The sequence below is a fragment of the Scyliorhinus canicula genome, chromosome 1 (genome assembly GCF_902713615.1).
Source record: "Scyliorhinus canicula chromosome 1, sScyCan1.1, whole genome shotgun sequence".
Taxonomy (NCBI): Eukaryota; Metazoa; Chordata; class Chondrichthyes; order Carcharhiniformes; family Scyliorhinidae; genus Scyliorhinus; species Scyliorhinus canicula.
The window spans coordinates 247165775-247191817 of record NC_052146.1 but is presented as its reverse complement, the minus strand read 5'-3'; the positions used below and the strand labels follow the sequence as shown (position 1 = coordinate 247191817).

Here is a 26043-nt window from a genome sequence, read left to right as displayed (position 1 = left end):
TACCCGTGAACTGGAGGTGTCGGGGTCCCCCTATACCGGCCAACTATAGTTCCATCCTTCTATTGCGTTGAGTCACCTCAGGTTGCAGTTCACCAGATTGGTCTGTCATGTCAGCCAAATCTTAACTTCATCACTGCTGCTGTTACCTTCAAATCTTCAGCACTCGTGGTACCATGTTGTGTTTGGTCTATACCTTGCAAAGGAATGCACCAAACACCTCAACTTGTCCAAACCAGGATTTTTATTGAATCACACGTGGTAAGATAGCGATCTGTTACAGAGCAAGTTATCATGGAGTATTTTTGTACTCCTCTGGAACTACACCTAGCACGACTGTATGTCTTACTACCATCTCCTACAACCATTTGGTGATGGCCGGATGCGTCTCCACTTATATGGGAGTCCCTGGTCACATGACCACAGTCTTGAGACTGCATGGCGTGTCTGCACAACCACCTACTGGTCGGAGGTCAGACACCATTCAACTATGATGTCGCTGATAGATCACCACAGGTCCTGCCCGGCGGTACTTGGGGGAGGGGGGACTTCAGTTTAACTTTTTTGTATCAGGCGCCCTCTTTAATAGGCTGCTGGCAAGGCAGGCTTAACCAGAGCTGCACTACCAATGATACATCATGGGACCCGCCCCTCCACCTTCCCCCCCCCCACTATCAGCCGAATGATACAGCTGAGAAAGCCGCAGCTCAGACCGGCAGGCTCAATGCCGTTTTTCCCACCCGCTGTGCCACTGCTGAAACATGGGAAAATTCAACCCAAAGCTTTCCTCCAATCTTCAAAAAGTACATTTGGAACTCAAATGCTTATCTTACTGTCCACCTCAATTATGCTACATGGAAGGATTCTGCACTGGCAAATATTACATGCTCACAAATCTGATAAGAAGAAAATCCATCAAATTGCATATTGAAATGGAGCAAGTGGGATTTTCTGGTGCTAGGGAGGGTTCATTTTAGCATGATTATGCATCATTTATTAAAAATTTGCTGTTTAATAGGCTGCCTTGTATGTATTTATAATGTCTGATCGGTTCTTCACATTCACAGGAAGCAACTCAAGCAAGTCCAGTTCAAATAAGTGTCCCAGTTGCTATGATGAATGTATTTTGTGCATTTTGTAAACCTGACACAGACAAAAATATAGTCCGAATGCTTACACATCATTTTTTTATAAACAGAATTATACACAGACAACAGGAACACACAGATCGCGTGTGAAAAATATTAAATAACATTTTTCTTTAACATTCTGATCCAACATGTTTCAAAGAAATTGCAGCAGTACATGTGGTACTGTGACCAGAATTTAAACTAAAAAAAAAAAAAATGCTTTTCACTTATTTCTTTACCCCCCACCCCACACCCGCCCCTCCCCGGTTAATCAGTAGGTGCATGTTACTGTCTATTTACATAAGGAAAATGCACCCGGCTCCATCCATTTGGTATTCCACACGCAAATCAATTATTGCATGATGAGCCTCAATGGGCATGTAATGGATGAGACCATTTTAAATTTAACTCCCACCGTTCTATTTAACCCTCATAAAAAAATATAACCAGCATTAACAGAACCTGAACACACAAAATAATCAGGCTTCTCTTTACAATTCTTTCTTCATTAGCTAGTGGAGATTAGTTGCAGTAAGGTACGTGTTGGGTTCTCTCACTGCGACCAATCTGCTTTGGCAACCTTTGGATAGTTGAAAGGATATTCCTTGGTAAATTTCCAGACTGTATCACCACTACATGTTCTTCCCTTCATTTCCAGTTGTTTGTTGCTGTCTATGAACCTGCACAGACCACCAACTGTATAATTCCACAATCAATGATAATGCAGTCTTTCTTAGGTTCTCAGTTCCAGCATACTGTAAGACGCTTCAAAGCATCAAGGGAGATAAACATCACTTTAAAAACAACCTTACAAAAAGTCAGCCAGGTCACTTTAGACAATTGTCTCCACCCCGATCCGCTTTGGTGTGAGAATTCGAGGAGTGACACCATTGTTTAGGTCTTCTTCAAACTCCAGCAACTGTCCCATAAAATTGAGGTTTGGGGAAATAATTGGTCTCTTTCCTTTAACAAATTTGTAGGCATCGGTCATGGTCATCAGTGTGTGCTTCATCAAATACGCAATAACAATTGTAGCAGAACGGGAAACACCAGCTTGACAGTGAATGAGCAGCCCCTTGCCGCACTGGTGTGCTTCCTCTGAAAACAAAGGAGACAAAATATATATGTTACGCTTCGTTGGCACATCTGTCAGTAAATACAATAACCCCTGCAATATTTTTTTTATGAGACTGAAAATAGTTAAAATTCAAATGAATATCTGAAGAGATATTAGTAATCTAAAAAATGAGAAAGGGTCGTCAGTGCTTATACCAACTATGTGCTATTGTTGCCTCCAAATTGTATATTCAGGCCATACTTTAAACTTCAATTTTCGTTTTTAAAATTTTATTTTAATAATCTTTATTGTCACAAGTAGGCTTACATTGACATTGCAATGAAGTTACTGTGAAAAGCCCCTAGTCGCCACATTCCGGCGCCTGTTCGGGTACACGGAGGGAGAATTCAGAATGTCCAAATTACCTAACAGCACATCGTTTGGGATTTGTGGGAGGAAACCGGAGCACCCGGAGGAAACCCACGCAGACACGGGGAGAACATGCAGACTCTGCACAGACAGACCCAAGCTGGGAATCAAGCCTGGGACCCTGGTGCAGTGAAGCCATAGTGCTAACCACTATGCTACCGTGCTGCCCGTTATCGAACGTTCTACATTATTTAGCAAATGGCTGTTTCTTTACTGCCTGTCTCATTCTTTTCACATTTGCTGATGGCACTTGGGTATGTTATGTGAACCATTTTTCTATATCTGAAATAACAGATATTTGAACATTCGCCCTTGGGGGACTCCATATATGACTAATATCAGGCTGACATTACTCATCTAATAAGAACTGTCAGTTTCCTTTTCTTAACTGGCTTCTATTGCTATTCAACACTGAATTCCTATAGCTTTTGGTTTAATTAAAAGTTCATCATGTGGAACTTTGTTCACGGTTCCAGAAAGTGAAAGTGTCGCGAGAAGAAATATGGATGAAACAGATTTTTGAACAGGCAACAAAAAGCAAAGGGGCAAAATATCAACAATATTTTTAACAAACACATCACCACGTTCATATAAAATCTACTGGGCAAAATAATGCACAGTGGAATTCTATTTAAATTTTGCAACACATTTACTACAAATAGCCTGGTTCACCTTCAACAAGATCTTTAACAAGTAATATGTATTTTTATCTTTTCCCGAATTTCCTCAGAATTCAAAATATTGCTTTTGCACTCAAAATCATTTATCTCTTACCTCTAAACAATTAAACATCCCAAACTTTTAAATATGGCTAGATAGGGAGAGGGAGTAATTGCTAAAAGGCCTGAACATGGAACTTCCTGTGTGCGTGTGTGTGCGCGCGCGCGCACACAGTGCACTGAACCAATCAGGATGCATTTGTTTTACAGCTACAGAAACACCTTAACATATATGCTGAACTCAAATCTAAAGCTCAACATCATCCTGGGATTTCTGATTACCTATGCCATGTAAAATCTTGAAGTACAGTGCAATTTTCAATAATCAGAGAGGTTCATAAACAGTGCTGAACAATCCAAAGCTGAGCAAATGACAGATCAAACAGTCCACTTGAGCACAATAAATATACTCAATCTAATTTTGTATGAAGCTTCCCAGTTGCTAACTGCAATGATCACAAGTGCCAGCTAATAAAAGCAGAGGAAATGCAACAAGCACTATAAAGAAAAAAATCTTCTGGATCAGTTCTTCAGGGTGCTTAACCCAGTTTTATATGATGTGAACTTTCAGAGATTTCTATTCAGCTTGCAATTATTTTGCACATTTGCTGCTAATAGATTGCTAAAAAGGTTCTGCAGCAACAAGACATAGGTGGTCTACAGCTAGCCACAGATGCAGGCTTTATTCCAAACTGCTTCTCATTTGACACAAGTGAAATACTAAGACAATCAGGACTTTTTCCACGGTATGAACTGCCTTACAACTTTGAAAGATTGATTTTTTCTAAACTTTATTTGAATGGAAGACTCTGGTTAAATGTTGAAGAAATTAATAAATATACTTTTTAAATACACAACAAGATTGAGGCGAGCCCTGCAAATCAACCCTAATTACAATCCCTTGGACACTAAATATCCATATGAATATTGCAGGGTCAAAAACAAACTGAAGGATTTTGTCATTGTTCTTGAGGGACTAAGTCTGCTAAAGGCAATGAAGGCATTATTTGATTTCAGTCATTTTGCACAGATTATTTAATGTGAAGCAATGATAAACTACAAACCATCTTTTGAAAACCAGACTGAATAGTAGCAGTTCTTTAACAATGTTGCTGCAGTAATTTTACAATTAGATTTCTCCAAATATTTGGATTTGTCAAATATACAAACCATAAAATTCTATTTTTTATTAACTAAAATTGATCTGCACCAAAGAGCAATGAGACTTGTAACTGCTGATATCAAAATGTGAAAACACGTTAAAAATAGTAAATGTAATATTGCTGGAATCCTTTGTTGGAAACGCAAGGGTGAAGGCAATTCTGAGCCACCTGGAGTATAAAATATGATCTGCACCACTACAGAAGATATAAAAGCTACAGGCCAATTGAAAAACTGATCATTGCTGCAGTAAATATTTTGCCTTTTTTTTTTACAATTTTCACTTCCAAGCATATCCAAACTCCACAGGAAGCTGGAAGTGAAAGATGATAAAAAGACATTTTGGTACCTAATGCAATCTTTCAACAGAAAATGAAATTATTAATGGTGTGCTTTATAGCAAGTTTAAAATAATTTCACTTTAAAAAAAAATTTAGAGTGCCCATTCATTTTTTCTAATTAAGGGCCAATTTAGCGTGGCCCATCCACCTAGCCTGCACATTTTTTGGTTTGTGGGGGCGAAACCCACACAAACACGGGGAGAATGTGCAAACTCCACACGGACAGTGACCAGAGCCGGGATCGAACCTGGAACCTCGGCGCTGTGAGGCAGCAGGGCTAACCGACTGCGCCACCGTGCTTACAAATAATTTCAAATATAATGTATATCATGCAACTGGGTACAATGCCCCAGTTCTCATCCGTGACAAGATATCTTACATGCCATCAGCAGTGACCAGAAATTGGAAATTCTATCCGAACATTGTGCAGGCCACAAAAAATAATTGAAATTTTGTCTAAACTTTTTTGTCTTTACTTTGAAGATAATGCATATTTAAACTGGGAGTAGGTTTTGGGCAGGTGGAGGCGAGCATTAAACCAGTCCTGGGGTGGGATTCTCCCAGCCCGGGGCCGAGCCGGAGAATCCCCGCAACCGGGCCACGCCGCCAGCACGAGATTCTCCGTGGAGCGGAGAATCGGAGCCATTGGTGCCGGCGTGTTTGCCGTGGCGCCGATCTCTGTACGCGGCCGGGCTGCCGATTCTCGGCCTGGGATGGGCCGCTCTAAAAAGGCAGAGTCCCGCCGGCGCTGTCCACACCTGGTCGCAGCCGGCGGGAACTCAGCGCGCAGGGTCGGGGGGGGGGCATGATCATGGGCCCACCGATCGCCTGGTCGGCCTCTCGCTCCCCAGGCCCACTTTCTTCCGCGCCGGCCCCGGAACACCCGCGCCATGTTGCGTTGGGGTTGGAGTGTTGAGGGAGGCCACCACGCATGCGCGTGTTGGCTCCGGCGCCACTGCGCATGTGCGGATCCCGCGGCGCACAGTTTGCGTCGGGATGGGTGGCTGGAGCGGCGTGAACCGCTCCAGCGCAGTGCTGGCCCCCTGTAGGGGCTAAAATTGGTACTCGCAGTGGTCTTTCAAGACGGCGTGGACACTCTGCTGCCGAATGGGAGAATCCCACCCCAGATATCTGTTTTAGGTATGGGAAATTCGGACGCCTGAGCCTCGTTTACGCCATACCAGCCAAATGGAAATGGAAGAGTCCTCTGATTAACTTGTACATGGCAAAATTGTACATACAACAGAATGCTCAATAGCACCAATGTATGCCAATGCGGGGAGCTCAAGATGCTTCTAGAGGTCAGGCTAGTATGGACCCAGACTCTTCATGTAATAATCTAATAATCTTTTTTAGTGTCACAAGTAGGATTACATTAACACTGCAATGAAGCTACTATGAAAAGCTCCAAGGTCGTCACACTACGGCACCTGTTCGGGTACACTGAGGGAGAATTCAGAATGTCCAAATCACCTAACAGCATGTCTTTCGGGACTTGTGGGAGGAAGCCGGAGCACCCGGAGGAAACCCACGCAGACACGGGGAGAACATGGGGCCTGGAGGAGTATATCTGCTCCTCTTGGCATTACTAAGAAAGTTCTTTACCCAACTTAAGAGGGTCTTCTCCAAGGTTGTATAACAAGTGACTAAACTGTGCACAGATACACACACAAAGTTCTGGTAATGGATACTGTTAGTTGGGAAGATCAAGAATAAGAGCGGGAGTTCATACCAAGAACCCACACCAAACATTGAAAAGGGGTGACAAGGTCCTTTCTTGTCTAACTCTGCATTGAAGCTGGTTCAATAGGAAGGGCAATAGCAGCCTTGATCACCCGCTTATATGGTCCAAGTGGCTGGCTTGAGGCCAGGAACAAAACTTCAATTTGCTGTGGGCATATGAAAAGAGGTGACCAAAGACAGAGATCTGAAAGGTTTGGCCATGCTCTCAAAGGTGGAAGGTTCAGTGACATCCTGTTTAAGTAATATAATCTGCTGGTATGGACAGGTATGGATTATATGTCAGGTGGGCTTTGAATATTGCTGGCCTGCAATTTTCATTGACATAAAAGAGTGTGGGTCAGGTGCCCACCCATCAGGTGCTGTACCAACACTGCGATATCATTGCAGAAGTGGATATTTTAAACCTTCTACAATTATGATGATGTTTGCTGATTTTGGTCGATGACAAGTCACACGAGCAGAGAGGTGTCATGAACCGTGGTATGGAGGTGGGAACGGTGATAACCGGAAAGCTACCAAGGGATAGAAAAAAAGCACTGCGAAAGTGAAAAAGTCTTCAGATGCATTATTTATGTCCATTTTACCATTGTGAAATCCATTTATTAGTGTGAAAGAGTGAAATGTCCTCAGTGGTGATTGTTTTCTTTTAAAGTTCTGCTCAGCCATCTGTTTGGCAGTTTTAAAACATGAGAGACAGCTGCGTTTCTGGCTGTGTTCAAAGGTTTTAATACATTCTGCTCAAGCAGGTTTGTTGACAGTTGGTCAGTGGATTTCATTATGAATGTTTGGCTGAATTCCAACTCACTAATAATTCTACTCAGCAGGGATTATTGACACAGTAGTCAAGGAGAATGCAAGCTTGCTCATTTCAATAGATTAATGAGCAGTTAAGACAGATAATTGTTTCAGTTGATTTTCAAGTAATGTTGATTTTGACAGAGTTACGTTCTTCTCAAAGTCTTCCGAATGTTATTATAGGCCTTGTAAGTTTGACTTGCTGGGTTGGGGTTGAGGGGTATGGGGTGGGAATGAGGGGTTCAGGGTCAAGGGTCCATCAAAGTGCTTCTTACTGTCCAGTTTCATACTCATCTCCAAAACTGGGCCAATGTGTTAGTGAACATAGCGGCCCATCTCTGCCAGCAGCACAGTAGCACAGTAGTTAACACAATTGCTTCACAGCTCCAGGATCCCAGGTTCGATTCCCGCTTCAGTTACTGTCTGTGTGGAGTCTGCACGTTCTCCCCGTGTCTGCGTGGGTTTCCTTCGGGTGCTCCGGTTTCCTCCCACAATCCAAAGATGTGCAGGTTAGGTGGATTGGCCATGTTAAATTTCCCTTGGTGTCCAAAAAAGGTTAGGTGGAGTTACTGGGTTATGGGGATAGGTAGGAGGTGTGGGCTTTCTAAGGGCCGGTGCAGACTCTATGAGCCGAATGGCCTCCTTCTGCACTGTAAATTCTATGAACAGGCTATGACTCCAGGCTATCCATGCCCCTGCCAAATGAAAATAGTACCAGCGGACAATGTTAGGTAGGAGGTGGGATCATAATATTAGGAAATCTCCCCAAATCCCACTTCCGGCCTCAAAGTTGAAAATCTGGCCCAGTGTGTCAAAATTTCACATATGAGAGTTGCTGCCCAGGAGTATACTTAGTTCTCTTCTCAGCGTCCTTGCTGCATTGCAGCATAGTAGAATGTATGCAGCAATGGCCTGGACCTTTGATGAGGGACAAGGCGAGCAATACAAGCAACAGGAAGAGCAATGGCATCCACTGCCTTCTCCTCACCCACCTGCTGCTCCACAGGGCAAAAGGGATGGACACCAAGATCCATCTCCAATGAGACAGGATTCCAAACACAGTGTCTACAGGTACAAGCTCACAACACACTAATGCCTCAGGCTTTCATCGCAGGTCTTTGCTGACATCTGTCTCCTGGGACAAGGCATCCTTCCCAGGGGAACAAGTGGGCATGACTTGCTAGTTACCATCAAAATGTGTCTATCACTGGACGACTGTCCTCCAGTAAGTGTGTGGTTTGCTATTCAGTTGGAAAGTTGAGGTGCCGGCAGAAGAGGGGAATGAGTGGAGCTATAATGTGTGTTACCTTGAGGTGTTCTGCACAGTGGAAAGCTAGGAATGGTAGTGTGTGGCTTGCCACCTGGAAATGTCATGCCATTCACTATCTAGAACCTCCTGAGGATCTGGACCCTTTTGGTGCAGAGCCTCTATGCTAAAGAAAGCCTATTCCTACTGTTGACTTTCTTGTGCTCTTTCCTGCAAGCCTGCTTGGCTGGAAAGGCCACCACTTCTGCCTATAAACATCATCACACTTCAGGCCCTCAGATGGATCTCCAGATAAGAGAGAGATCTTTGCGGGGAGTAGGTGAGGGCAACACCCCAGGGTCTCCTTTCCATTTTGGTTGTTGCTGAAGCTGAAGAGATGTTCAGCCACCCTGACCTCTGTTGGGATCCCTTTTATCAGAAATCCAACTTTGACAGATTTGGTGGTTCATCATACTCACCCACCCTCTGATTGGTCAGGAACCCCCTGGGAAGGAGGCTTTGTCCCAGGAAACTACACAATCTGTCGTGAAAGGCACTGGTGCTTACACGTGTTGGGAGGGCTGACCCTCTACTTCCAGACTCTCGTGTTTGAGGATCTCACCTTCTTGGAGTTGGATCTCTGCACCATGGAGAGGCATGTGGCAGAGGAGAAGGCTGTCGGTGCTGCTGCTGGTGTTGTTCCTGCTACATTTGGGTGTTGTCAGTTAAAAGGGTCATGGCAAAGCCCACTACAGTTTCCAAAGGGTTTCTGGTCAGCTACAGATCCTGTGGTTTCAGTTGGGACTATTATTTGAACATTCTGCCCATCAAATCCATTCATAACAATCTTGTGAAATGTAGCAACTTGTTGAATTGTACCAGACCTCATTTCATCAAGTGTGTGCTCCATCTGCCCTCAAAGCAAGTGAAAAAACATGTTCACAAAAGACGCAACTCCAATTCAGATCACAGGGGAATATTACGGTTATGTCTCTGGAATATCAATCACAAAAATGGATATATGACAGTGTTAATCCACTACCACAGGAGTAGGACGCACAGACTGTTCGTTGGAGCAAGAGTGACACTGGTCCAGAGAACATAGTTACCATATTTGTAAACTTGTGATTGTTTGGGTTACAACAGGAAAACTGATCCCTTAGAGGTCAGAAATAAAGCAGAACCGAAGATTCAACTTGGGAATCTGTATTCAATAGGAAACCAAATATAGGTGGGGGTGGGGGAGTTAGGTGGGTGGAATTCCAGATTTACTGCAATTGAATTTTTGGCCCAGTGTCACATTCACACTATGTTCTGGTCCATTTATTCTCCAGATTTACAAGCTGAGAGTCTACAATCCCAGAATATTGACAACTTGTAACTTACTTTGGCAGCAAATTGTCACACTAAAGCAAACTTTAAGAGCTGCAAACTTTCCAAACCACCTTCTGAACTGCACAATATAATTTTTTTTTTTTAAAAAGGGCGAGAAATAGAATATACTGAAAAGAAAATTACCAATGAATTCAAAGGCCTCTTCGAAGTATTGCCTGAGATTCTGCTTGTTGCTATCAGTGGCAGGTAGCCGCTTGTAACGGAAGATACCTTGCTCATAATGATAAAGAGGCAGATGGGTAGTCACGTTAATGATATAGCCAACATTCATCCGCTGCATTTTTTCTATATCCTGAGCATCCTGCTCATTTCCTAGAAACAGGAAGGGTAGGATGGGAGTCAGCTGGGCATTTTCAATGTCAGGGGTAGTGGGGATGGACTGAGGTAGCTGTGTTGGAATTGCTGAGGCTGTCCCTGTATCTGGGCACTCCTGAAGCTGGAGAGAATGATCACAGAGATTCTCGTGGTGTTGTTTGAAACTGCTGTGGCCACCTTTTGAAGAGAAAACAAAAATGAGAACACAGTTAGCCACTTCTGCAGTTCCAGAACATTGCCACAGTGCCTCAACTGCACTGTGCTAAACAAAATAACTCACATCACTTCCAAGTTGGGCAGTAAGGATTTAAAAAAAAAAACAATAATCAAACGTCAAACAAATCTAATAGTTCTACAGTGCAGAACTTTGGCCCATCAGGTTTACACCGACACTCTGAAAGAGCACCTTACCTAGACTCACTCCCCCACCCTATCCCCATATCTTGCACATCTTTGAACACTGAGGCGCAATTAGAATAGAATAGAATAGAACAGTACAGCACAGAACAGGCCCTTCGGCCCTCGATGTTGTGCCGAGCAATGATCACCCTACTTAAACTCACGTAACCCGTATACCCGTAACCCAACAATCCCCCCATTAACCTTACACTGCGGGCAATTTAGCATGGCCAATCCACCTAACCCGCACATCTTTGGACTGTGGGAGGAAACCGGAGCACCCAGAGGAAACCCACGCACACACGGGGAGGACGTGCAGACTCCACACAGACAGTGACCCAGCCGGGAATCGAACCTGGGACCCTGGAGCTGTGAAGCATTGATGCTAACCACCATGCTACCGTGAGGCCCCCTTTAGCGTGGCCAATTCACCTAAACTGCACATCTGTGGGAGGAAACCAGAGGAAACCCATGCAGACACGGGGAAAAAGTGCAAACTCCACACAGTCACTCGAGGTCAGAATTGAACCCAGGACCACTCTCTGGCGCTGTGAGGCAGCAGTGCTAACCATTGTACCACTGTGCACGGCCCATAAAAGTATGCAGCACAGAAGGAGACTATTCAGTGCGTAGCTTTTCTACTTGTTCTTTGCTAGAGCAACCCAGAACTAATCTCACTACCCTTATTTCTCTCCACAACCTTTAACTACTTTTGCTTCAAATATTAATTCACCTGAAGCATTATTAATACTCGATTATTTCATCAAGGTTTGTAAATGGACTTTTGTGTGCTTCTTTCAAAATCAAAAATAACCTGCTGCTAATAACTGGTCTTTACTTTGTGTTTCACAATTAGTCCCTAATAATCTGGGGTTCTTCGACCGGACAAAACAGGCACTGTGGCTGATTTGAACATTGGCCAGCTGATGTTAACGGGCATGGACTGCTTTGAGTAATGGCGTCGGATCAGTTATCACCCTGTTTACATTGGTGTTCTGATCATTGCCATCTTGCTAAGATTCTATAGATAGACAGCTGGAGTATCTCCTGTATCAGATGGCAGGCCATTTTTAAGATGCAAATTGGGTCCTCTGACACACAACACATCTCTTTTCCAATTGTGAGGTCCAGCCAGGCATTGAGCTAGTTTCGCCCGTTTTTGCCTGCATGAAGTGACCGAGACAGTGGCCCTTTAGTTGTTGAAAAAGGAACCCATTTTCATCTTTTAGTTTTGTGGTAACATTCCATCGGACCCCAGCAAAACACTGCAGCTTGCTGCAGACCCAACTGCATGACGACGCACCCCCTCCCACTTCGTATTTATGTCCAGCATTTCTGCCAGACCCGGATAATCAGCCAACCCCGCATAAGAGCCAGCTGATTTCATCCTCTCCTTTTGTGGAATCCGTTAAAATTGGCCATCTGTGTCTTTCGGAGGATTGAACAGTTAATTTTGCCGTTGTGTTATTATGGTTATTATTGCAATCACAATGGAGAAATAAAAACAACTTGTGGTGATTCACATTTTATGGCAAGCACTGTAATATGGCAACCCCCCAGGTTGGAATACGCTACAAAAAATAATTTACTATTTGCCTTTTACATTGCAGCAACACATACAGCACAGCAGCTCAAGACAGGGAATAAATAAGAACTGTTGGATGTTTAGTAATAGGACTCATTCTCAGAACTCACAATAGTACTTGGCTATTAATAAAAAGGTAAATAAACAAATAGTACCATCATACTTCGAAGCTGGCTTTCTGGGCTCTAATTCTACCAAAGATCCTCTGAGTTTAAACCAGTTAATCAAGTTGGGTGGTGGGGAAAACAGGTTTCAGCATCTGAGCACAGTGATGCACAAAATGAAATTCTGCACGGTGATGTAACCATTGAGATTTATGCCCAATTAATTTTTTCCAATTAAGGGGCAATTTAGTGTGGACAATTCACCTACCATGCACATCTTTTGAGTTGTGGGGCGAAACCCACGCAAACACAGGGCGTATGTGCAAACAAGACAGTGACCCAGAACCGGGATCGAATCTGGGACCTCGGTGCCGGGAGGCAGCAGTGCTAACCACTGCACCACCGTGCTGCCATGGGAATTTACTATAATTCACACCAAACCTTTTCTATACTAATATGTAGGCTTCACAGTAGGTTGTCAAGTTCCTGCATTGGTCCCGAATTGGCCGTTGGAAATGGCCAAATTTGCAAGAACCCGCCAGGTCAGAAAAACAGCATCAAAATACTGCTCCCCAACGTGTTGTACAACATGGATAGTGCTTGTAACACAGGATTGCTTTCAGAACATACAAAGGCATTCAGTCAGAACTGCGGTTTTAAGTTTCTCAGATACTTTCAATGAAAGCCTTCAGCAATCTTCAGGCTACACAGTGAACATGTGATTTTTCTTGTTGGTATGTTTTTGCAAAATGAAGATCATTCCTGTGGTTGTCAATTTAGGCTTCAGTTCAGGCAAATTGCCACATGTTTTTCAAACCCGTTTCTAGCAAAGTTTTTGTCCATTGCTGAACACGCAGAATACCTTGCACTATCACCATGTATATAAAGACACAGAGTGAAGAATTCTAGCGGACACCATATTTGCAGATAAACAACCAGATGGAAAGGAACTGTGACACTTAGACACTTGAAATATATGAACTGTAATTTGCTTTCAAAATAACAATGGCTCTCATTATTATTTAGTTAATAGAATAAAAGCTAATAGAATCCCTACAGTGCAGAAGGAGGCCATTCGGCCCATTGGATCTGCACCGTCCCTCAAAGATCACCTAATCTAGACTCACTCCCCTGCCCTATCCTCATAACCCCACCTAACCATTGGATATTAAAGGGACAATTTAGCGTGGCCAATTAACTTAAACTGCACATCTTTGGACTGCAAGAGGAAATTGGAGCATGCAGAGGAAACCCACACAGACACGGGGAGAATGTACAGAGTCCACACAGACAGTCACCCAAGTTTGGAATGCAACCCGGGCCCCGGCACTGTGAAGCAGCAGTGCTAACCACTGTGCCACCCGGTGCAAATTTGTGTGCATAGAACATAGAACAGTACAGCACAGAACAGGCCCTTCGGCCCTCAATGTTGTGCCGAGCCATGATCACCCTACTCAAACCCACGTATCCACCCTATACCCGTAACCCAACAACCCCCCCTTAACCTTACTTTTATTAGGACACTACGGGCAATTTAGCATGGCCAATCCACCTAACCCGCACATCTTTGGACTGTGGGGGGAAACCGGAGCACCCGGAGGAAACCCACGCACACAGGGGGAGGACGTGCAGACTCCACACAGACAGTGACCCAGCCGGGAATCGAACCTGGGACCCTGGAGCTGTGAAGCATTTATGCTAACCACCATGCTACCCTGCTGCAAATGGTGCAGCAAATTCAGGAGAGAGGCAGATGCAGTTAAACTCAAATATCCAAAAGGTTCTTTGCTGGACTCACCCAAAACTAACCCCACTATCTTGTATTTTTCTTGTAGCTTTTCTGCTTCAAATAACTGTCCAGTTTTCCATGAAAAGCTGGTCTCAGCCTCACTCTTATGGCAAAATATTCCATATGCTTCAACAATCATCTGCATAAAGAAATTTATAATAGTCCCATCTCGAACCTCCTATTTCCCTGCAAAGTGCTCCAGTCTCCTCCCACGGTCCAAAGGTGTGCAGGTTCAGTGGATTGGCCATGATAAAATGTCCTTGTGGGGTTACTGGGTTACGGAGATGTGTGGGCTTAAGTGGGGTGCTCTTTCCAAGGGCTGGTGCAGACTCGATGGGCCAAATGGCCTCCTTCTGCACTGTAGATTCTATGATCATGTCACCTTCTGGATCCATAACCACCCCTCCCCAAATTTCAAGTTTCAATTCCTCAAAACAAGTTTCCACTGCTCCCACATTATCAAAACAAAAGTCAAGCATTACGTTATTTCTGGCTGTACCAATGGTACACTTCTCCTCCGCTTCTCTGCAGCTTTCAACTCTTATCAGTCAATCACACAAATCTTTTTCAAAATCTCTTCAGTGTTATCCAAGCTTTGTGTGGCTGATTTTGTATGGTCCACAGTGAATTATCCAATCAGAGGGGATCACTGCCAATACGTCTCATCCCACTCCTGTACCGTTCCATTCTTCCTCACCGATATTCTGCTCCTTAGAACATTGGTTGATGCAATGGGCTGCTTTTACATGTATGCAAATAACATCCAACTTTACCTCATCATTCCTTGCCTTGACTCCACCACTGTCTGTGCTGTTAGACTGCTTGCTGGGCATCCAGCCTGGATCCACCACAATTTCTGCCAGCTAACAATTGGGAAGGCCAAAGTTATTATGCTGGACTTCCCCGTTGGAGTGCTCCTCCGCTTTGCCAGCAGCGCACTCACACCCGCGGATTTCCCGACGGTGTGACGGGTGCCTACAATTGGAAACCTCATTGGCCGGCTGCCAGGACGGAGAATCCCGCTGCTGGTGGGGGCGCACCAACCGGTTGACGTAGAATTCCCCCCATTATCTTTGGCCCCGCCACAAACTCCAAACTTCCCACTAATTCAGATCATTCAAAACCCTGTTGCTGGTATTCCTGATCACCCTTCTCACTGACCAACAAAGGCTGCTGCAGGATTTCCAACTCCGCAAGTTAAAATATGTGTCCTTTTGTTTAAAATCACTCAATGGTTCATCCCTCTAAACTCTTCAGTGCTGCAATACTCTCAAATTTTCAATTCCTAAGACTTTGGCTTCTTGTGCACCCCAGTCTGTTTTTATTATGCCTTAATCGGATCATATTTTTTACCCACCTCTATCAAAGCAGCCTCTAATCTTTAGTCTGAGGAAAGCACCTAATTTTGCACCTTTCTTTATTTTGTATTTTCTCATAATAGATAGCATTCTAGTGAATCTGCATTATACCCTTTTTATGCAACCTTTTTGACCAGGTTTTTGGTCAGTATTCCAAATTTCTCCTTCTTTGTTTCAGCATCCACTTTTGTTATGCATCGGTGAAGTGCCTGAGTATATTTTTCTAAATTAAATTCAATACATCAATGAAAGTGCTTTTGTTGTCCTCACTCTCAATACAATTTTAAAATGGTGACTCTTAATACACATTCCCACCAGAGAAAATATTCCTTCCCTATTCACTCTAGTGAAGCCCTTCAAAATTTTAAAGCTCAATTAAATCTCCTCTTGGCCTTCGCTGCTAGCATTAATCATCCTGGTATATTTATTTCTACAAATGGAGTACACATCTGTGCCCTAAACAATTGTTTGTGAAAATTTCCCATCAATTCTTTATTTGAATTTATAAAACCCAAAATGTTGTTGACCTTTTTATTGACTTTCTCCATTTGCACTTTCAGGAAACTATATATTCAAATATCTATCATCAATTTTTCTTTTTACAGCTTCAGTTCTAAAAGAGTTAACACAATTAAGTAAGAATTTAAGCGGGAAAATAATTATTTAAGAATAATTTCACTAATTAACTGTGAAAGTGTTCAGTAGGGAAATTATTCCATGTAATCCTGTTTACAAAATGATTAAAGGAGATTGAAGTCCAGTTAGCACCCAGCCGCATAGTAGTTCAATTAATTTACCTCAGATTTGCTAAGCCCAAACTTAACCTCACTTAGATATTATTTCCTGGTTTAATTTTCTTTTCAACCTTGCTGATGTTCTGAGCTATTCCCCTTCATTTTTCAATTAGTAACAAAATATTAAATCACACAATAAAAAATATATAAAAAGTCGAAAGCCAACATGAGGAAATGATAGCTCACCCAAACAATTACAATAGGAATATTAAGGAACTAACATAAATTAATCATAGGAAGCGGAGTAGGTCAGTGAACCCCTCAAGCACGTACCCAAATCTCTTTTGACCTCCGCTGTTTCCAGCTTTTCACTATTTAAAAGTACTTGGATCTATTCTTTTTGATCCAAAGTCAATGACCTTACAGTCAACTGCATTGAAATCCATCTACCACATTTTGCCCACTTGTTAATTGACCAATGCCTCTTTGTAATTTTATGTTCCCACCTATATTACTTACTATACAACCAAACTTTGTGTAATTGGCAAATCTCGATAGACTCTGTTATCCCAGCCTTGAATAAATAGGGTGAATAGTAAGAGGACCCAGGAAAGATCCTTGTGGAACAACACTTGTCATAATATTCCAACCGAGTAGAACTTGAAAACTCAGTCCATCAAGTGTGAGACTAGCAGTCTGCCGAGATACATCAAAAAGTACTCAAGTACCCATAACATTTTATCTTGCAATATGGTGCAATTACCCAATTGAAAGGTGAATTTATTTTGTCATGGATACCAATTTTTATTTTCTTTTACACTCAACTGACTTTCACTAGCATGTTTAACAACTGAGCAGTAAACTAGCTTTAAGGCATTAATTTGTTTTTATTGTTGATGACCTGTATTGTGCACAAGGTGTTTTGTACTAATTAGTGCAGTGGTTAAAATAGTATTGCCACAGGCACACCTGTGGGTTGCTACTATTACCTATGAAACAATACTACTTTATAACAGGAGAAAACCATTCGCCCCTTTAAACCTGCTTCGCCCTCTTTGATAGCCATGGCACGCATTTAAATCCCAAATCTCTCGTTCCCTTAGCACTATTAATCATCTACTTCCCTTTTAACCACTTTAATTGCATTTGCATCTAGGACAGTGAGTTCCATCTTCAGTTTCAGATACTATTCTTTGCTGTCATTACCTCCTTTACACATCCTTCTGTTCTGGTAAACTAAAATTAACTGCTCAGAAAATCATCATTATGGCAATTGTAATCCTAATACAATACATTTTCGTAATAAAATATCAAAGGGAGTAGAAAGGAGTCCATTTCGAATTTTGAGTCCAGACTCCATTCGCTTGAAGCAAGAGACCAGGGAATTTAGTAACCCTATTTCAGCTGAATAACTGGGTTGTGCCTTCAATTTTAGGTGGCATGCCTAGCTGATAGCCTCCCTCATGTATGTGCCATGACAGTGAGGATAAAGGTGAAAAGGTAAAGTTGCCATGATTAACCCGAGGGCCGGTTTAGCTCACCAGTTTAGTTCGCTTGGCTACAGAATCACAGAATTTATAGTGCAGAAAGAGGCCATTTGGCCCATCGAGTCTGCACCAGCCCTTGTAAAGAGCACCCTACCTAAGCCCACACCTCCACCCTATCCCCCTAACCCCACTTTACCTTTTTTTTGGACATTAAGGGCAATTTAGCATAGCCAATCCACCTACCCCTGCACATCTTTGGACTGTGGGAGGAAACCGGAGCAAACCCACGCAGACACGGGGAGGAATTGCAGACTCCACAGACAGTGACCCAACCCGAGAATAGAACCTGGGACCCTGGCACGGTGAAGCCATTGTGCTAACCACTATGCTACCGCGCTGCCCACGCTTTCAGGGGAATCGTTGACTGCATGTACTGCATCATAGACAGCTGGTTTGTGATGCAGAGCAAGGCCAGTGGCGCGGGTTCAATTCCAATACCAGCTGAGGCAGCGAGGGAGGATGTGGTTGAAAAGGACTGATAGACAACTGATCTTGTGGTTTCTTGGGAAAAAAAACATTTAATACTTGTCATTGGTGACTCGAAGAACTGTGGATGGGGCAGAATTTATCAAAGGAATTCTTTCCCAGGTGTTAGACCCCAAATTTCCATATTCAAAATGTCAAACATAGAAGGAATGAGCCCCATGAGTATGGCAGTGGGACCAATGTCTGCTCAGATTGGGTGTAACCCATATCACTGCTAAATTGATAGTATTCATCCCATTTTACTCCTGAAAAATGGGATCAATACAGACCAATTTTCTACCCCCAAACGTCTGACTTTAAGTTTAATTTGAGAGTACCATGTGGAATTGGTCAGAATTTAGAAACTGCACTTACATATTCTTCTCACTTCTTCAATGATTCCCCTGAAAGTGTGTTTTACAGGTTATTCTGAAACTACCGCAATACTTCACTGTGGGTGCCCACAGAGACCATTGCACAAAACAGTAACAAAAACACACTTAAGAGCAAAATCCAAATTATATTTTACCCTATTAATAAATTAAATAAAACAAGGTCATTAAACAAAACACAGGTCATTACTTATCAAATTATGAGTTTACAAAACCAGTGACACAATGCGCATAGAAAAAGCCCATGATATTTGCCCAGCGAGCACTTTTCCAGGAGACACATCCGGAGTGAGACTCATACAGATTGGGAGATTGAAACTTGGTAATTTGGTGCAGTGAGGTAATTCGGTGCAGAGTGTGAGGAGGTGCTCTTTAACCCTGGTAAGTGACTGGTAAGTAGTCTCTCTTTTTCTTTTCATTGTCTAATTTATTTATTTTTATTTTGAAATTCTAGTTGTTTAAGTTTACCAAGGGTTTAAGACATGGCAGGAGATCCCAGACCAGTGTCATGCTCCTCGTGTGCGATGTGGGAGCTCAGGGACACGTCCACTGTCCCTGGCTCCTTCACGTGCAAGAAGTGTGTTCAGTTGCAGCTCTTGTTAGACCGCTTGACGGCTCTGGAGTTGCGGATGGACTCACTTTGGAGCATCCGCGATGCTGAGGAGGTCGTGGATAGCACGTTTAGCGAGTTGGTCACACCGCAGGTGAAGGTTACTGAGGGAGATAGAAAATGGGTGACCAAAAGAAAGAGCAAGAGTAGGAAGGCAGTGCAGGTGTCCCCTGCGGTCATCTCCCTGCAAAACAGATATACCGCTTTGGATACTGTTGAGGAAGATGGCTCACCAGGGGAAGGCAGCAGCAGCCAGGTTCATGGCACCGTGGCTGGCTCTGCTGCACAGCAGGGCAGGAAGAAAAATGGCAGGGCTATAGTGATAGGGGACTCGATCGTAAGGGGAATAGACAGGCGGTTCTGTGGACGCAATCGAGACTCCAGGATGGTATGTTGCCTCCCTGGTGCAAGGGTCAAGGATGTCTCGGAGCGGCTGCAGGACATTCTGGGGGGGGGGAGGGTGAACAGCCAGCTGTCGTGGTGCACATAGGCACCAACGATATAGGTAAAAAATGGGATGAGGTCCTACAAGCGGAATTCAGGGAGTTAGGAGTTATACTAAAAAGTAGGACCTCAAAGGTAGTAATCTCAGGATTGCTACCAGTGCCACGAGCTAGTCAGAGTAGGAATGTCAGGATAGATAGGATGAATGCGTGGCTCGAGAGATGGTGCAAGAGGGAGGGATTCAAATTCCTGGGGCATTGGGACCGGTTCTGGGGGAGGTGGGACCAGTACAAACCGGACAGTCTGCACTTGGGCAGGACTGGAACCGATGTCCTGGGGGGTGTTTTCTAGAGCTGTTGGGGAGGGTTTAAACTAATGTGGCAGGGGGATGGGAACCAATGCTGGAAGTTGGAAGGTAGTAAAACAGGGACAGAAACAAAAGGAAGTAAGGGGAAAAGTGCAAGGCAGAGAAGACATAGTCAGAAATCCATAAGGGCGACAGTACAAGGTACAGTGACTGAGGGGAGCACAGTGAATAGGCCCAGTAATAACAAAAGGAATAAAACTGGAGATGTTAAGATTCAAAACAGAGGTAAAAAAACCAACATAAGTGTACTTTACCTGAATGCTCGTAGTATTCGGAATAAAGTAAATGAGTTGGTGGCACAAATCATCGTAAATGACTATGATTTAGTGGCCATTACTGAAACATGGTTAAAGGATGGTCATGACTGGGAGTTAAATATCCGAGGGTATCAAACTATTCGGAAGGACAGAGTGGATGGTAAGGGAGGTGGTGTTGCTCTGTTATTTAAGGATGACATCCGGGCAATAGTAAGGGATGACATCGGTGCTATGGAGGATAAGGTTGAATCTATTTGGGTGGAAATCAGGAATAGTAAGGCGAAAAAGTCACTGATAGGAGTAGTCTATCGGCCACCAAATAGTAACGAGATGGTGGGGCAGGCAATAAACAAAGAAATAACTGATGCATGCAGAAATGGTACAGCAGTTATCATGGGGGATTTTAATCTACATGTCGATTGGTTTAACCAAGTCGGTCAAGGCAACCGTGAGGAGGAGTTTATAGAATGTATCCGCGATAGTTTCCTAGAACAGTATGTAATGGAACCTACGAGGGAACAAGCGGTCCTAGATCTTGTCCTGTGTAATGAGACAGGATTGATTCATGATCTCATAGTTAGGGATCCTCTTGGAAGGAGCGATCACAATATGGTGGAATTTAAAATACAGATGGAGGGTGAGAAAGTAAAATCAAATACTAGTGTTTTGTGTTTAAACAAAGGAGATGACAAGGGGATGAGAGAAGAACTAGCTAAGGTAGACTGGGAGCTAAGACTTTATGGTGGAACAGTTGAGGAACAGTGGAGAACCTTCCAAGCAATTTTTCACAGTGCTCAGCAAAGGTTTATACCAACAAAAAGGAAGGACGGAAGAAAGAGGGAAAATCGACCGTGGATATCTAAGGAAATAAGGGAGAGTATCAAATTGAAGGAAAAAGCATATAAAGTGGCAAAGATTGCTGGGAGATTAGAGGACTGGGAAATCTTTAGGGGGCAACAGAAAGCTACTAAAAAAGCTATAAAGAAGAGTAAGATAGAGTATGAGAGTAAACTTGCTCAGAATATAAAAACAGACAGTAAAAGTTTTTACAAATATATAAGACAAAAAAGAGTGGCTAAGGTAAATATTGGTCCTTTAGAGGATGAGAAGGGAGTTTTAATAATGGGAAATGAGGAAATGGCTGAGGAACTGAACAGGTTTTTTGGGTCGGTCTTCACAGTGGAAGACACAAATAACATGCCAGCGACTGATAGAAATGAGGCTATGACAGGTGAGGACCTTGAGAGGATTATTATCGCTAAGGAGGGAGTGATGGGCAAGCTAATGGGGCTAAAGGTAGACAAGTCTCCTGGCCCTGATGGAATGCATCCCAGAGTGCTAAAAGAGATGGCTAGGGAAATTGCAGATGCACTAGTGATAATTTACCGAAATTCACTAGACTCTGGGGTGGACCCGGTGGATTGGAAATTAGCAAACGTGACGCCACTGTTTAAAAAAGGAGGTAGGCAGAAAGCAGGAAATTATAGGCCAGTGAGTTTAACTTCGGTAATAGGGAAGATGCTGGAATCTATCATCAAGGAAGAAATTGCGAGGCATCTGGATAGAAATTGTCCCATTGGGCAGACGCAGCATGGGTTCGTAAAAGGCAGGTCATGCCTAACTAATTTAGTGGAATTTTTTGAGGACATTACCAGTGCAGTAGATAACGGGGAGCCGATGGATGTGGTATATCTGGATTTCCAGAAAGCCTTTGACAAGGTGCCACACAAAAGGTTGCTGCATAAGATAAAGATGCATGGCATTAAGGGTAAAGTAGTAGCATGGATAGAGGATTGGTTAATTAATAGAAAGCAAAGAGTTGGGATAAATGGGTGTTTCTCTGGTTGGCAATCAGTAGCTAGTGGTGTCCCTCAGGGATCCGTGTTGGGCCCACAATTGTTCACAATTTACATTGATGATTTGGAGTTGGGGACCAAGGGCAATGTGTCCAAGTTTGCAGATGACACTAAGGTGAGTGGTAAAGTGAAAAGTGCAGAGGATACTGGAAGTCTGCAGAGGGATTTGGATAGGTTAAGTGAATGGGCTCGGGTCTGGCAGATGGAATACAATGTTGACAAATGTGAGGTTATCCATTTTGGTAGGAATAACAGCAAACGGGATTATTATTTAAACGATAAAATATTAAAGCATGCCGCTGTTCAGAGAGACTTGGGTGTGCTAGTGCATGAGTCACAGAAGGTTGGTTTACAAGTGCAACAGGTGATTAAGAAGGCAAATGGAATTTTGTCCTTCATTGCTAGAGGGATGGAGTTTAAGACTAGGGAGGTTATGTTGCAATTGTATAAGGTGTTAGTGCGGCCACACCTGGAGTATTGTGTTCAGTTTTGGTCTCCTTACTTGAGAAAGGACGTACTGGCGCTGGAGGGTGTACAGAGGAGATTCACTAGGTTAATCCCAGAGCTGAAGGGGTTGGATTATGAGGAGAGGTTGAGTAGACTAGGACTGTACTCGTTGGAATTTAGAAGGATGAGGGGGGATCTTATAGAAACATTTAAAATTATGAAGGGAATAGATAGGATAGATGCGGGCAGGTTGTTTCCACTGGCGGGTGACAGCAGAACTAGGGGGCATAGCCTCAAAATAAGGGGAAGTAGATTTAGGACTGAGTTTAGGAGGAACTTCTTCACCCAAAGGGTTGTGAATCTATGGAATTCCTTGCCCAGTGAAGCAGTTGAGGCTCCTTCATTACATGTTTTTAAGGTAAAGATAGATAGTTTTTTGAAGAATAAAGGGATTAAGGGTTATGGTGTTCGGGCCGGAAAGTGGAGCTGAGTCCACAAAAGATCAGCCATGATCTAATTGAATGGCGGAGCAGGCTCGAGGGGCCAGATGGCCTACTCCTGCTCCTAGTTCTTATGTTCTTATTATATCACAACCGTAAAATAAAAGATCACATTCTGCTGCTTCAAAGGAAAATAAAACATTTTTAATACAATTGTAGTAATACATTTTGTTCATGATTTCAGGTTACAGCTGCAATTAAATTGGATTGGGGAGGACTATTGATGGGGGTCAGATTCTCCTTTTACATTTATTTGAATGGCGGCATTTGGGAAAGTCCCGTTGTCCCTTTTCCTTTATCAGTTTGTAACTGAGAAGATCACCATGAATGTACCCCAACGCCTTACATGCTACATGCAGCATATCAAGAAGACACCAGGAGCTCCTCACATGCAATTCTCCTTTTCACTTATGTCTCCTGCCCTCCCCAGGAGTTGGAAATGAAATCCCCTCTTTCCTTAGTATGGTTCAGATTGGGAGCACAGCTCCACAATACATTAATACTTATCATCTCCATAGGGTTCTATTAAGATTGACATTGAAGAGGAAATTAACCTTTTTTGACCTGCCTACCTAAACTTAGCTATCAAAAGGCAGCACAATATTTTGGCTATAATCTACCAATCCTGGTGGTTTATCTAAAAATTCAATGTAAATAAATACATTTTATCATGAGCAAAAGAAGAGTATATTGGGCGGGATTCTCTCAGCCCAGGCCGGGCCGGAGAATTGCTAGGACGCCGGCGTGGTCGGTGCGGCACCAGTCAGGGGCCGCTTTACACGGCCCCCCTCTCCCGGCAATTCTTCGCCCGGGATGAGCCGAGCGGCCACGCAAATGAAAGCCGAGTCCCGCCGGCGCCGTTCACACCTGCTCTTACCCGGCGGGACCTCAGCGTGCATGCATGCGGGGGCGGCCTGGTTTGTGGGGGGGGCCTCCGCTGTGGTCTGGCACGCGATCGGAGCTACCGATCGGCAGGCCGGCCTCTCGGGCTGGGGGCCTCTTTTATTCTGCGCTGGACCCTGTAGCCCTACGCTATGTTGTGTCGGGGCCAGCGCGGAGAAGGGAGCCACTGCGCAGGCGCGCATTGGCGCCGGTACCACTACGCATGTGCAGATCCACGTCGCCCAAGTGACCCCGGGGATCGGCAGCTGGAGCAGCGTTGGTCGCTCCAGTGCCGTGCTGGCCCCTGTAGGGGTCAGAATCGCTGCTCCTGAGGCCATGTTGACGCCGTCGAGAAATGCGTCGCCGTTGACGACTATGTCAACACTCAGGATCAGAGAATCCCGCCAATTATTTTAGCAAATGGGGAGCACTGAATTAATTATTGGAAAGTTTCTTTCAGTGACCAAATAAAAACATATACAAGGTGCAGCTTAATCACAATGGACTAATGACATCTAATGTGACCGTATCAAAGTAACCCATTTGACAGTTTTTCCCTCTAAACAAAATGGATTAGCTTGCTTTGATTTTCGAAATTTTAATGAAGTCCTCTTAGCTAACGGCTGTCAATTTAAAACCTGCTTTAATCTTTGGCACAAAGATTATTAGCTCAAGCGCAAAGAATCAGCAACTCGTACCTTATGCACCCAAGCATTTAAGAGGTTGGACTGGAGGCCAGAACTAATCATCCTTTCACAGATTAAAAACAAGTTTTGTGTTTTAAAAGACCCACCAAGAACATTGTTTTGGACATGATTGAAAATAGAATCCTAGCCTAATACATTCTGCGTTAGGGGCTGGTTTAGCACAGTGGGCTAAACATCTGGCTTGTAATGCAGAACAAGGCCATCAGCGCTGGTTCAATTCCCGTACCGGCCTCCCTGAACAGGCGCCGGAATGTGGCGACTAGGGGTTTTCATCGTAACTTCATTGAAGCCTACTTGTGACAATACTGTATGTGATTATATTAATAGTATTTATTGGATGATCCTTCTGTATGATAATAACCTCTTCCTTGCCCCCGATAATTCCTTGTACAAAACGGAAACAACCGTCTGTGATGCAAATCTGTGAAAATACAGTTCCACCTGATCTTAGATGATGGCAGTAGGCGATAATAAACACTGTATATGATGGAATACATCGATAAGCAAACATCACAAATGTTAATTTATCAAAAAGAAATGAAACTTTTACTTCAACTTTGAAGCGGGTTTTCCACCTTCTAACAGTCTGTCACTCGGGGTAGAATTTTATCCCCCTCCCCATCTGTGGGATTCTTCTGGTCCTGGCCCACCACAATGGGGTTGTAAAATTCTGCCCTCGCTGCAGTTGTATATCTTGGCGGCATCTGTGGTGATGAATTCCAACTGCTTCAATTCAAAATGTATCTAAGTGGGGCCACACGGTGGCACAGTGGTTAGTGCTGATGCATCACAGCGCCAGGGACCCAGGATCAATTCTGGCCTGTGTGGAGTTTTCATTTTCTCCCTGTGTTTCCGTGGGTTTCGTCTGGGCGCTCCCACAGTCTAAAGATGTGCAGGTTAGGTGGATTGGCTATGATAAAATCGCCCCTTAGTGCAGGTTAGGTGAGGTTTTGGAGATAGACAGGGGAATGGGCAGGGGTGGGGTGCTCTTTCAGAGTGTCAGTGAGACTAGATGGACCGAACGGCCTCCTTCTGCACGGTACAGATACTGTGGGCACAATTCTCCGGAACAATTTTGAAGTGTGGTAGTGAGCGGGAAATGCCGCGAGCTTCCCGGCGCTCGGCCCAGCGAGGCCAGCAACGCAGTTCACCGTTAATTGGACCATTTAACGAGGCCCCACGTGCTTCTCGCCGCAAATAACGGTTCGCCAACTGATTCACCGGCACCATGCTCGCCAACCCCCCCCGCTGACAAGGTCGAGCAGCACTTGT

General features: G+C 43.8%; 1 protein-coding gene across 1 annotated transcript in view; it reads right to left on the bottom strand.

Annotated features, from left to right (window-relative positions):
* Positions 1-1167: 1167 nt before the first annotated feature.
* Positions 1168-26043, bottom strand: part of dusp10 (dual specificity phosphatase 10) — a 52544-nt gene continuing 27668 nt past the window's right edge. Inside the window, exons 2-3 of the mRNA XM_038810708.1 lie at positions 10137-10505; positions 1168-2225 (exon numbers count right to left, since the gene is read on the bottom strand). Coding sequence (XP_038666636.1) covers positions 1960-2225; positions 10137-10505 — 635 coding nt within the window. The 3' untranslated portion in view covers positions 1168-1959. The remainder of the gene's footprint in view (positions 2226-10136; positions 10506-26043) is intronic.